Consider the following 14,594-nt stretch of genomic DNA (forward strand, 5'->3'; position numbering starts at 1 on the left):
TGTATGTGTGTGTGTGTGTGTGAGTGTGTGAAGAGGTACATGTGTATATTTGTTTTACTGTAAAAATTGCTTGAGTATGTGAAAGAATTGAAGACATGTGTCAGAACGATTCTTCATTCACCTCTTGAAGAATTTACCATCTCATCTAATAGAAAACTTAAATGTTTCAACTCATTTCAAGGTGAATTGAGACTCATCATCGGTCACGAGCAACTCTATCTCATATACACACACCCCAACGCATACACTACATGCGTGATTTTCAACAGCTCACATGCGTGACTTTCAAAAGCTCACATGCGTGAAATTCAAACCACCAAATGCGGGAAAATCAAATGCGGGAAGACGAAAACATTTTTCAAATGCGTGAAATTCAAATGCACCCTTTTTACCACAGACGTTCAAATCTTGGGGTAGCAAAAGTTCCGGAGCGATCTTTGTGGCTGAGAAACGACGCATTTTGATGACTCTTGCCTCCACCTTTACGACACTGCGGGGACAAAGGCAGGGAAAACCTACAATACATCAATGTCAAGGCGTTGGGGCCGTTCCGCATATCGATTAGGGGGTCGATCGATCTGCGATAATCATTGTCAATGGTGCTCTCTCTCTCTCTCTCTCTCTCTCTCTCTCTCTCTCTCGCTCTCTCTCTCTCTCTCTCTCTCTCTCTCTCTCTCTCTCTCTCTCTCTCTCTCTCTCTCTCTCTCTCTCTCTCTCTCTCTCTTTTCACATTATCAGCATGACTGCTTCCTGGGTACAGTGGGATATCTTTTATTGAATCAATTTCGGAGGCTTAAAAGGTGTGCGCCACGTGTTTATAACAAACATGCCATTATCTAGGTCACCTTGGTTGCAGATACGGGACGTTGATTGCAGAGGACTTGTACGACATTGACTGGATCTACGTCATCAAATCGGTGAGGATCGGAAGCCCCATTTCCATCACAATAGCAGATAAAATTACAAATCCTGATTATTTTGTCCGGGTACAAAATAAATTCCTTTTCGTTCACTATAATGATGTCCATTACAGTAGTGAGTTGGGTAACAAGTCCTGAGTTTTGTAATGTCACAAAATAAGCTCATCTAAATTCTCCAGCGATCCCAAAACAACCGACGGTTTGGGGTAGTGTTGCATTATGCATGCTTTTTTTTTATCGGTGTACTGACAGTTTGTCGAATCATGAAAATGTCAATGATATTACCGATACTTGCTAATCGAAACAAGACAGCACGCAACAACCACAATAATGATAATAATTAGAATCCTTGAGATTGATTCAGCTGTGAGGGAATAGCCTTACAGCCCACGTAATAATATTCAGTGTGCGTGCGCGTGTTTGAGTGACTTCATTGGTACGCATGCACTTGACGCCATCTTTTATGTGACGTAATTTACGACGCACGATGCTAGCTTTTAGAACAGCTTAGCACTGACGCTTCAAGCAGACGTGACTTTGTTGCAGACGACCAGCTGCTAATCTGTTAGTATCGATGTGCGGGAGTTGTTTGATAAAATGATAAGTTTCTTTAGGATAATAGTCGCTTACGGACATGGTTGTTTAACGACGGTTAGCGGAAAATAGAGTAGTATAAATTGAAGAAGAACCGGATTATTTGCCGGAAGTTAGTGATTCAGGGTCAGAGTTCACTGTAGCGCATGATTATGCGAAATAGTCCAAAGATTTGAGGTCTATATAATGTTTTGGATTTCGCGGGTGCGGCACTCTTTGTTAATCGGGAGTCACCTAATCTTAACTTCAAACTCTTTGTTAATCGGGAGTCACCTAATCTTAACTTCAAACTCTTTGTTAATCGGGAGTCAGTAATTGTAACCAGACTTTTTGTTAATCGGAAGTCTTACTTAATCAAATTCTTTGTTAACCGGGAAAAAGAAACCTTAGCCGACTTCTTTGTTAAACGGAAGCCGGCCTTCATTACTAACCGTAAGGATTTAATTGTTTAGATCTGTTGTTTAATCATTCTTTGTGAACTAGGAACCTTGCAGTCTACACTAAATAGCTCCTTGTCAATCGGGAGTTCTGTTATAACGCTTGTATAAATTCCTTGCCAATCGGGAATCTGATAGTATCTCATGCACTAAATAGCTCCTTGTCAATCGGGAGTTTTGTTATAACGTTTGTATAAATTCCTTGCCAATCGGGAATCTGATAGTGATAGTATCTCATGCACTAAATAGCTCCTTGTTAATCGGGAGTTCTGTTATAAAGACTTTAAGTCTGAATAAGTTCCTTGTCAATCGGGAACCTGATAATCACCCCCCTTGTTTAAACGACAGTCAGCGACAGTACTGAGACACGACAGAAATAGTTGTGAAGTGACGAGTCTGCGTGAAAGTGACGATGTTTTGATTTCATGCACTTGTAGAATAAAAATGATGTTTTAAACTGTACAACCACGGTGTGGGCTACATTCGTTGGCAAGAGAGAGGCCGTTGGCCGTATGAGAGTTGAAAACTAGAGTCTACTGCATCGGGGATAAGAGAGGGAAACGGGAAATATTCTTACACTCAAAACAAAACACAACGCGAGGTCAAACAACATCACGAGTAAATAAGAAACATCCCGCACAATCCCCTGGCAGCCCCCGGTTTTAATCAAATCTGCCACACAGCGATTAATGAGTAAATGATTAAGACAAGGAATTTGGGAGTGACAGGAGTCGATGACTTTGTGACTGGCGGAATGGTTTAGTCGGTCGGCGAGTGAGTGTATGAGCCATTCAGGCAGCCATACGCCGCTTTCGGGGGAAGCATGCTGGGTGTTTTCGTGTTTTTATAACCCACCGAACTCTCACATGGATTAAAGCATCTTTTCCTTTGAGTGTACACACGAAGGGGGATAATTAAGGCACTAGTAGGTCTGCACATAAGTTGACCTGGAAGATCGAAAAAAATCGCCACCCTTAACCCACCTGCGACCTTCCGCGTGGGAGGCCGGTGTAACACGAGAAAATTACTCCCACGAGATTTTTACTCCGGAGTAAACATTTCGTACGAAAAAGTTACTCCCTTTACGAAAAAAGCACTCCCCCATTGCACGAGAAAATTACTCCCCAAGACAGGTGAGTTCCGAGTAAACATTTCGTACAAAAATGTTACTCCCCTGACGAATAAATAACGAATAAATTACTTCACCCCAACACGAGCAATTTAACTTCCCATGCCAGGTGTACGAAATTTTTACTCCCTTGTCCCCTTGTTAGTCTTGGTGGTAGAAGGGGTGGAAGGAGGGCAGCGCGACATTCGTGTGCGCGAGATCACTTATTGGCATTATCCCTTCGCCCGCATCCCATTTTTGCGTACGAGATTTTTACTGTCCAGTGTACAGTATTCACAGTATATGTGTTCAGCAATTTACTATTTACACACTCAAATTCTACAAAATAAATGTTGGCACACAATTCAAAGGACATGTTTTTCCAACAAAGTGAGTTTGTTACAACAAAAAACAGTAATTTTTTTTATAGTCATGGTCCTTATTTATATCTAAAAACCAGGCGCAAAGCGGCATACCCTGAAAACGCAAAAAAAAGCAATACGGTCATCCTATGCATGCATATAGCTCATATAGCCAAAACCGTTGAAGATAGAAAGACATTTATTGAACAAAAAATATGCAACACATCATTCTCAACAAGTTTTGTTCTTGTATGTATATCAAAATATTGATCCTCAAATGAATGGTTTGAAAAAATACGACTTCCGGCAGACCTAGACCGTTTTGAAGGAAAAAAAATGGGGAGTAAAAATTTCGTGGAGGGAGTAATTTTTTCGTGCCTTGGGGAGTTCTTTTCTCGTACGAAAAGTGTACTCGGAGTAAGAATTTCGTACGAAATATTTACTCCGGAGTAAATTTTTCGTGGAGTAAAAATTTCGTGTTACACCGGCGTCTTATCCACTAGGCCACTGCGCCCGTTTAAGCAAATAACTAATACACACCCAAACCATGTAATGTATGACTTCCCAGGGTGAGGCCCGGGTGATCAAGTACCTGCAGCCAGGCAACATTGACGTGAAGGCTAGGCGACGAAAAGAGCAGTCCATGATCAACAGACAGTCTATATATCTCTATGTGTGACTATGTATGTCTATATATGTCTATATATGCCTTCCCAGGGTGAGGCACGTGTGATCAAGTACCTGCAACATTGACCTGAAGGCCAGGCGACGCAAAACGCAGTCCGTGATTATTTTATTTTGTTATTCTCTTTATTTATATAGCGCCTTATCCGAAGTTCAAAGCGCTTTTATGCCGTGTGAGATGGAATTTTTTTACACAATATATCACGCATTCACATCGACCAGCAAACCTCAAGCCTGTTGCGGCCTTTATTCCAAGTCACACGGGTATTTGATGGACATTTTTATCTATGCCTATACAATTTTGCCAGGAAAGACCCTTTTGTCAATCGTGGGATCTTTAACGTGCACACCCCAATATAGTGTACACGAAGGGACCTCGGTTTTTCGTCTCATCCGAAAGACTAGCACTTGAACCCACCATCTAGGTTAGGAAAGGGGGGAGAAAATAGCGGCCCGACCCAGGGTCGAACACGCAACCTCTCGATTCCGAGCGCAAGTGCGTTACCACTCGGCCACCCAGTCCTCAACAATCAGACTATATAATTATGTCTATGTATATGTATGTCTATGTATGTCTATGTGTGTCTATATATGTCTATGTATGTCTATGTATGCCTTCCCAGGGTGAGGCACGTGTGATCAAGTACCTGCAGCCAGGCAACATTGACGTGAAGGCCAGGCGACGCAAAACGCAGTCCGTGATCAACAATCAGACTATATAATTATGTCTATGTATGTCTATGTGTGTCTATATATGTCTATGTATGTCTATGTATGCCTTCCCAGGGTGAGGCACGTGTGATCAAGTACCTGCAGCCAGGCAACATTGACGTGAAGGCCAGGCGACGCAAAACGCAGTCCGTGATCAACAATCAGACTATATAATTATGTCTATGTCTATATATCTCTATGTGTGACTATGTATGTCTATATATGTCTATGTATGTCTATGTATGTCTATATATGTCTATGTATGTCTATGTATGTCTATATATGTCTATGTATGTCTATGTGTGTCTATATATGTCTATGTATGTCTATGTATGCCTTCCCAGGGTGAGGCACGTGTGATCAAGTACCTGCAGCCAGGCAACATTGACGTGAAGGCCAGGCGACGCAAAACGCAGTCCGTGATCAACAATCAGACTATATAATTGTCTATGTATATCTATATATGTCTATGTATGTCTATGTGTGTCTATATATGTCTATGTATGTCTATGTATGCCTTCCCAGGGTGAGGCACGTGTGATCAAGTACCTGCAGCCAGGCAACATTGACGTGAAGGCCAGGCGACGCAAAACGCAGTCCGTGATCAACAATCAGACTATATAATTATGTCTATGTATGTCTATGTATGTCTATGTGTGTCTATATATGTCTATATATGTCTATGTATGTCTATGTATGCCTTCCCAGGGTGAGGCACGTGTGATCAAGTACCTGCAGCCAGGCAACATTGACGTGAAGGCCAGGCGACGCAAAACGCAGTCCATGGTCAACAATCAGACTATATAATTATGTCTATGTATGTCTATGTATGTCTATGTGTGTCTATATATGTCTATGTATGTCTATGTATGCCTTCCCAGGGTGAGGCACGTGTGATCAAGTACCTGCAGCCAGGCAACATTGACGTGAAGGCCAGGCGACGCAAAACGCAGTCCATGGTCAAAAATCAGTCACCGTTCTACCTGAAGAAACGCATTCTCAGCTTCGTGGAGGAGCGAAAATATAGTATGTTGTCTTCTGTCAACAGACATGCCTTCTTGCGTAAACTGTCATGTGCTCAGCATCAAGTTCTGTCGAGGCTTTTACATGGCGTAAAATTCTTCCCATGTTGTTTTTGAGTCACTTGAGAAAAAGTGACTCTATGTAATCGGTCAGTGTTAGTCTGTCCGGCCGGCCGTAGACACCACCTTAACGTTGGACTTTTCTCGGAAACTATCAAAGCGATCGGGCTCATATTTTGTTTAGTCGTGACCTCCAATGACCTCTACACTTTAACGATGGTTTCGTTGACCTTTGACCTTTTTCAAGGTCACAGGTCAGCGTCAAAGGAAAAAATTAGACATTTTATATCTTTGACAAAGTTCATCGGATGTGATTGAAACTTTGTAGGATTATTCTTTACATCAAAGTATTTACATCTGTAGCCTTTTACGAACGTTATCAGAAAAACAAGGGAGATAACTAGCCTTTTCTGTTCGGCAACACACAACTTAACGTTGGGCTTTTCTCGGAAACTATAAAAGTGACCGGGCTCAAATTTTATGTGAACGTGACTCATTGTGTTGTGAATAGCAATTTCTTCCTGTCCATCTGATGCCTCATATAATATTCAGAACTGCGAAAGTGACTCGATCGAGCATTTGCTCTTCTTGTTTCAATTTTGTTTCCATAAATATCTTTGATGGCGTCGACACCACTTTCAAACAGAATTGAGGCGACCTTATTTTCCAACGAAATTGATTGAAATTTTAGTCAAAAACGATTGCACTGTATTGTTTTAAAATTGTTTACTGAATCCAAACTATATCGATATGTCATGTAAACTCTGAAAATCGGCTCCAAATGAAAGAACATTTGTCATTAGTTTCCTTCCCATGCTTCGCGACGACCAGCGCGATGCATCTCGATCTTCAGATTTCGGCTAGCCAAGCCTATCTGGTACAGTTGATGACTGATCCGTGGTTTTCAGTGTTGATCATTTAGTTTCAGGCCACACACACACACACACACACACACACATACACACACACACACACACACACACACACACACACACACACACACACACACATACACACACACACTAACAGAGCGTGTGCATAGTGCACTCATCAGTACACGCAACATTTTTTTGTACATGGATTGCCTCACCTCCTTCCTTCCTTCCTTAGTTTCAGTTTCGCTTCACGCAACTTGGTGTTTTTTCAGTCAAGTCAGCGTACCGCCCCTCCACCTATCGTCCCCCCACTAGCGGCAGACTGACGGCGCGCTCCGCTCCCCCCACCTCCTCCCGCAGTCAGAGGACACCGGTCCAGCCGCGCCCCTGTATCTCTCTGCCTGCCACGCGGCAAGGTGAGTTGTTAGTCTGTTTGTTTGTTTGTTTGTCCGTGTGTCTGTCTGGCTTTCTACCTGTCTGTCTGTCTGTCTGTCTGCCTGTCTGCCTGCATGTCTGTCTCTCTGTCTCTCTCTGTCTCTGTCTCTCTCTCTCTCTCTGTCTCTCTCTCTCTCTCTCCCGCTCTCTCTCCCGCTCTCTCTCCCTCTCTCTCTCCCTCTCTCTCTCCCTATCTCTCTCTCTCCTCTCTCTCTCTCTCTCTCCTCTCTCTCTCCTCTCTCTCTCTCTCTCCTCTCTCTCTCCCCTCTCTCTCTCTCTCTCTCCCTCTCTCATTCTCTCTCTCTCTCTCTCTCTCTCGGCGAGTCTATCTCTCTCAGTCTCTCTCTCAGTCTCTCTCTCTCCTCTCTCTCTCCCCTCTCTCTCTATATATATATCTCTCTCTCTCAGTCTCTCTCTCTCTCCCTCTCTCTCTCTCTCTCTCTCTCTCTCTCTCTCTCTCTCTCTCTCTCTCTCCCTCCGCCCCCTATCTCCGAGTACCTGCCTGCGTGCGTGTGTGCGTGCGAGTGTGTGTGTATGTGCGTGCGTGCGTGCATTCGAGCGTGCGTGCATGCGCGTGTGGGTCTGTATGTTATTGTGGGTGCGATAATAATGACTATGTTTATGTGTGTCTGGCTGTGTGTTAGTGTCTTTGAAAAAACAAATCACTTGAACCAACCCATGTGCACAATACCACAGGCCCAAGACACACGTCAGCGAGAAAGTCGTCCTCCTTCACGCAACACGACCGACCCGAGCTCAGCCTTCCTCGCCTCGTCCTGGACGACGACCCTGACCGTCGCCATCGCAACTCAGAGGTCAAGGTCACCGAGGTCAAAGACGATTCCCACAGCAACGCGAACGGGCTGACGCAGGTGGTGGTGCAGGAGACAGTGGAAGAACTCCCGAAGAACCTCACCTCACGATCTCAGAGCCTGCCTCGGGCTGGAGGAGAGGGAGGAGCTAGTTCTCACGAGGAGAGCAGCGAGACAGGACTCTTGGCGACTGATAACGGACCTAACTCTGAAGACAGTAGTGCAGAGAACATTCAAGACAAATCAGACTCCAAAGAAGCAGATACATCAGACTCCCCCGCCATGCTGGGCTCAGAGCTGGCTGGCACCACACGCATGATGGGGCGACGCCTGTCGGCCGATATGACGGGCGGCTTGTTCGACAGACCCGCCGACCCGAGCCATCCCGGCCGGCGGAAGTCCATCCTCATCCCGCCCGACGAAGCCGCTGCCGTCATCGGTCGCCGCCTGTCGATCGCCCAGCCGCCCGCAACGACGGTGGGTGGTGGTGGTGGTGGTAGTGACCGACTGGGGAAGACGCGGGGGAGGTCTGCCAGCTTCCTGAAGACTCCCCCGACCCCCAGTGCCCGCTCGCTGTCGCCTAGCAACAAGAACCAGGTGATCCAGGTCGGGAACCACACGCTTCCGGCATTCGTCCAGGTGGAGACCCTGCATCCTGGCCAAGTCTTTGTGAGTATGCTATAGTTACATGTTTACCAAAATAAGAAGATAACACGCTTTGAGATTGGTTTTAAAACTGATGAGTTTATTCCAAAGTTGACTAATTTCTCGAGTTTTGACATTTGAATGTTCTTTAAATGCTTCAATGAAACTTTTAACACATATTTCTACGTTCGATTAGCCTGAACGTATTCATTGTCTGATTCCTCCTCTCTAAAGCCTGCAACCCCCCTGCTCCTCTTTTCACTATTTACAGCTCTACCGATAATAAATCTTCTCTCACTTCGAATTTTTGTCTCAGTTGATTTTTGTTTTGTTTTACATATTAGAGTGACCAGTAACAATTTAAAGAGGCGACTGCATAATAATATTGAACGTTGTCTTTCGTGTTGCAGGGTCTACGTGCCTGTCTGGACCCAGAGGAGAGGGGGCCCACAGTCAGTCTAGTAAGTGCATCATTGTCTTCTACTATTGGAGATAATTTAAACAATTACGAAACAAACATTTGAGCAGATATTGCGAAAACGCAAACGTCCAAGAGCAAGTCATTTAAAACGTACCCTGCACCTAAGTATAGGCTATAGTAACTGCAGTACAGCAGAAGATGGTTTACATTATTTGAATAACGCAGACAGTGATCACTCGGACGATGCTGCTGCTGTTCCTACTGATGAAGATGAGGAGGAGGAAGAGGATGGTGAGGAGGAGGAGGAGGAGAAGGACGACGACGACGACGATGATGATGATGATGATGATGATGATGATGATGATGATGATGATGATGATGATGATGATGATGATGATGATCGGGTGCACGACGACGATGAGGATGATGATGATGATGATGATGATGATGATGATGATGATGATGATGATGATGATGATGATGATGATGATGATGATGATGATGATGATGTGCAGGTCAGCGGGGAGTGCGAGGTGCTTCAGATCAACAAGAAATTCTTCATGAGGCACTGCGATGATGCCATCTTCAGTCTTATTCGACTCAAGGTCAGTCACTCTCGCTTTTCTCGTTCCTTGAGGTCACACCTGTCTGAGTAAGCGTTGCACTGAATGTTTTCTTGTTCGCTCGAGTGATTTATCAAACAGTTTCAGTGACGTGTGAAAAGACGTTGATGATTTGATGGGATAGATTGGTCTATGGGTGAGCTTGATGGATTGTGCATGGTTTGGATGTATCCATGTCTGGATGAATTTAGGGGACAGGTAGGTCGGTGGTGTTGGTGGGGGGGTGGATGGGGGTAGGGTTGGAGAGAAAGGTAAGGTTAGTTGTTCAATTGACAGATTGTTGGATGGATGCACCTGGCGGTGCACACATGCGTGAGCAGATTACATAAATTATAGGCAACCACGAGTTTTAGATAAGGTGTGCAGCTTGGCTTACTGCAGACTCGCACTTTTGTGTGAATAGTGCGGGTGTTTCTGTGCTTGTGCTATACTGTTATCTTATAGTGAGACTAATTCATTCGTTTAATTCATGCGTGTTTTCATGTTCTTATTGTTGTTTCAGAACAAACCGTTCCCTAGCGAAGAAGACCTGATAGACCGTCTTGACGTCAACATGCAATGGGAGGAATTCAAACAACAGACCCTCCACAGCTTCCTCAAAGAATGCCGCTCTGCCAAGAGATGATCCTGCTGGTCTGACTTCAGAACAGAAAAATGTGGACAATTATTGAACAGACACTGATGATGCAGGGGAAAATGACAGAGGATTTACCCACACTGACATCACGGCTACAAACATGTGTAATGGCCTAAACGGCGAATGTTTCTGTAGGCTTAGAGGCCAGGAACCGTATTTAGTGTGGACCGTTTGCCGAACCGAAGGACGATGTCGTTGGATATAAAGTCATGCTATTCTGTGATGTGATGTGAGAACTTTTCTTCAATTTTCTCCATCTGCCTTGACGTTTGTTATTGGACAAATGTGGATACAGACAATTACAGACAACTGTACACACACATACACACACGAGGGTATAAACAGACACACGCGCATACACACGCACGTACGCATGCACGCACGCACGCACGCTCGCACGCTTTCTAACATTAAACCGTGCACATCTGTGAAAATGGCCACATTAACTTGAAATTCGAAAGCCTTTCAGCATTAACTCAAAGCATCCTTTATTTATTTATATATTTATTTATTTATTTATTTATATTTGTGGGTTCTTTTTTTTTTTTTTTTTTTTTTTGATTTTATCACTTCAAGAAAATATGATCAGCTGCTTTGTCTTGGTGCATGTCTCGCTGCTTTGTCTGTTTTGTTCACGAAACCGGCACGGTTGGCCTAGTGGTAAGGCGTCCGCCCCGTGATCGGGAGGTCGTGGGTTCGAACCCCGGCCGGGTCATACAGGTCTAAGACTTTAAAATTGGCAATCTAGTGGCTGCTCCGCCTGGCGTCTGGCATTATGGGGTTAGTGCTAGGACTGGTTGGTCCGGTGTCAGAATAATGTGACAGGGTGAGACATGAAGCCTGTGCTGCGACTTCTGTCTTGTGTGTGGCGCACGTTATATGTCAAAGCAGCACCGCCCTGATATGGCCCTTCGTGGTCGGCTGGGCGTTAAGCAAACAAACAAACACATTTTTTCACGAAAACAACTTGGCCCTCTCTGAACGATTGCAGTACAATGTGATGTTACTTTCTTGCAAAAGTAACAATGTTTTTAAAGCAGAGGTGTACACGTTTACATGCTTTCAGTACAAGTTTTCTGTGAGTTCCATTTGACATGAGCGAGGCGATTACTGCTAAACACGTATGAAATGTGCTTGGACATTTCAACCGAAATTGTTAAAGGAACTTCTTGCTTCGACAGTTTTCATGTTTGCTATTGCATTTCAACATTGCCATTGACGATTTTCCTATGTTTAATTGTAAATCCCATCTTACAGATGTCATGAGGGTGTATGTGTGTGTGTGTGTGTGTGTGTGTGTGTGTGTGTGTGTGTGTGTGTGTGTGTGTGTGTGTGTGTGTGTGTGTGTGTGTGAAGGGTGGGATAGGGGGTGGAAGGGGTTGGTGGTGAAGGCAGGGGGTCAATATGCCAAGGGGGTAAGGTTTGTGTCAGACTTGGTGCATTACTGTGATAACTGTTTGAGTATTAAATGCATAAGTTATAAATCGTTTTTGTTATGTCTGTTTTGCAATTTCCGCAGTGCTTTGTTGTACGTGAAAATGTTGTACTTGTGCCCGATGCCATGTGATTCCAAGTTCAATAAAGTCAGCCTAAACGTTCACAAACTGTGCGTTTTCCTCTTTATTTCACATGTATGCACACACGAATAAACTTCAGCATTGGACCTTCTGAATGCTAGCATGCAGTTTGCTAAGAACTGTATAGACAGATGACACAGGAACACAAGTGCAAACTACTAAACTGGAGATGTGCACTGTCTAGTACAGATCGTTTTCTTAAAGGCACAGTGCAGCTCACAGCCTTCGTTTTGCGTTTTTGTTGCAGCTGAGTGCATTTACAGTTAAAAAATCCTCCTATGGTAGTAAAACAAACCCAAAACTACCCAACGACGACATCTGTGAAGCTCGACAGTTTCTTGTTCACGCGAGTGCATAAATTAACCTAGTTATTACGTGGTGTTTGGTCGGAGTTCGATTCAACTTGAGTGATTCCGGCCTCCATTTTGTTTTACACAAACTCATGATGATGTCAGACATAATTTGCTTAGTGACGTGTCTTTTTGTGCATGATGTGGTGATCTAAATTTAGATCCAAAAATAGGTCAAGACCAGCCGGGTCCGAGTACAAAATTAATTCGTAAAAAAAATTGCAGTTCTTGACTCTTTGGGTGCAAGTCAATGAAACTTGGTAGTTCTTCTAACGGATAGCTGCCTGAGGTATGACTAAAAGCCCCAGGGGCTCCGTGCACCTGGATTTGACAATTTCAGTACCTTTAAGTATGATGGGACTCCGCTTTCAAGGCCTCCAAAACTCTGAGAAAATCAGGTCCTAACAAGGAAAGAGTCTTAGCATTATGGTCACATGACACAGTTTATCAACGGACAATTTGGCAAAAAGGGAAGTCTGACATTGGGGTGAGGATGAGGGCATGTCTTAAAATGGGGTTCCGTTGTACTACACTGGATAAAAAGTACTTCACTGGTACAGATGGTGTGCGGAAGTACCCCTTGACCCACACAACTGAAGGAACGCTTAAACGCAAGGACCATGACTAGTCATCAGTTTCCAGTCTTGCACTTATTTGCGTGTGCGTGGACTAGGTCCGATAAGTTCTAATTTGTTTCGTGGATGTAAGACAGTCCGTTTGACATAATGTGTGCGCAGTCTGACATACATAATACAGCAGAACCCCCTTTTAAGACCCCCTCCCCCCCCCCCCCCCCCAATCTAAGACTCCCTCCTTTTTAAGACCTTGTTTTTTCTCAGCCTTTCTGTCCATAACCTCTGTAAATTTACCCCCATTGTAAGACTCCTTATGTTTTAAAGGCACACTCAGCTTCACGTTAACCATCAGTTTCTGGTCACAGACAATGTCATGCTTTTACACACAGTTAAAACACCCTTTCGTTTAAACACTCACCGCTTGAGAACATCCTAGGTGCCCTCCGTAAAGAGCGAGAATTTTTCAAAGAATTTATTTTTAACCCACAATCGGACACCTCATTTTGGCGCTAGATCTAACTTTTAAAATCTAAATAATAGCTTGACAGCTTGTTACACTAACATTCTTAAATCACAAAATAATTCTTTTTTCATCAAGACAAGATCAGTACAATTCGAAGTTTTAAAAGTTTGAAAAAAGGGAGCCCGGAAGCAGGTCACGCAAGGTCGTGTTTCCCAAGCAGACGCATTTTCGGCATATCGCTTGCTTCTTTGAAGCCAAGCCGCCGCCGAGAAGTTCGTGTGACTCGCAGCCGTTTGTTGCATTTTAGATTCAGAGGTACACAACACCATGCTACTGCAGATACAGCGAGTCGCATTGAAATCACAAACTGACGACTAAATTGTGAGAGAGAAAAAGGAAAGAGGGTGACACGGGTCCACGATGGCTCAGGGGTAAAATAAACCACGAAATCTGTGTGTGGTTTACGCAAGGTAATTAGCCATTCACACGAACTGTGTCATTTAATGCTATTAAATGCTATTGCAGGTTGTTCCATAATGTTAGAACTCTTTTTTCGTGAGAAGATTTATATCATTCTGTAAACCATTTGAGGCAGTCTGAGGCTTTAAGAACAGATTTTTTTCTGATTTTTGGAGGTCTTAAAAGGGGGGTCCAACTGTAATGTGTATGGGGTTTGTGACACTGCGCTTACAAGGTGTCCGCTCTTGCTTATGCCGAGATAGTCGTGGTAAACGTCATATCCGGTAAAGGTTGAGCCTCACATGAAAGACCTTTCCATTACGTCGGAGACATACTGTCACGTGTGCAAACTTTGCTCCCATCTCGGGCTTCAGTTCAGGATAGTCAAGTGAAAAATTGGAGTTCATCACGCTCAAAACCTGTTTCTTCGTAAGCTTCAATGTTTGTTAATTACGGCCAAGGAATTAGAAGCAACCTATTAAAAAAACCCGAGTGATTACTGTTGTTCGTGGGACATGAACAGTGAACGTTTGATCGCATAGCAAAGAAATGATAACGCCGAGCTCATTAATTATTTATTCCACCCTTAGACCTGGCCCTGCTAAAAAAACACACACACACACACACACACACACACACACACACACACACACACACACACACACACACACACACACACACACACACACACACATGCACCATCATCATCATCATCATCATCATCATCTTCATCAGTATCACTATTATCATCATCACAACGACCATCAATGAACCATGTACAAACCTGTGTACACATTTTTTTTTTAAATCATCTCCGCCCCATA

At 43.9% G+C, this 14,594-nt stretch overlaps 2 protein-coding genes across 2 annotated transcripts in view; one reads left to right on the forward strand and one right to left on the reverse strand.

Annotated features, from left to right (window-relative positions):
- The window catches only part of LOC138967964 (uncharacterized), a 52,548-nt gene extending 40,851 nt beyond the window's left edge, over positions 1 to 11,697 (forward strand). The window contains exons 12-18 of the mRNA XM_070340525.1: positions 857 to 917; positions 5,698 to 5,842; positions 7,046 to 7,189; positions 7,905 to 8,689; positions 9,076 to 9,126; positions 9,602 to 9,691; positions 10,212 to 11,697. Coding sequence (XP_070196626.1) covers positions 857 to 917; positions 5,698 to 5,842; positions 7,046 to 7,189; positions 7,905 to 8,689; positions 9,076 to 9,126; positions 9,602 to 9,691; positions 10,212 to 10,334 — 1,399 coding nt within the window. The 3' untranslated portion in view covers positions 10,335 to 11,697. The remainder of the gene's footprint in view (positions 1 to 856; positions 918 to 5,697; positions 5,843 to 7,045; positions 7,190 to 7,904; positions 8,690 to 9,075; positions 9,127 to 9,601; positions 9,692 to 10,211) is intronic.
- Positions 1 to 14,594, reverse strand: part of LOC138968860 (uncharacterized) — a 510,049-nt gene that overhangs the window by 120,548 nt on the left and 374,907 nt on the right. The window lies entirely within an intron of this gene.

Source organism: Littorina saxatilis, linkage group LG6 (genome assembly GCF_037325665.1).
Source record: "Littorina saxatilis isolate snail1 linkage group LG6, US_GU_Lsax_2.0, whole genome shotgun sequence".
In the NCBI taxonomy this organism is placed as follows: Eukaryota; Metazoa; Mollusca; class Gastropoda; order Littorinimorpha; family Littorinidae; genus Littorina; species Littorina saxatilis.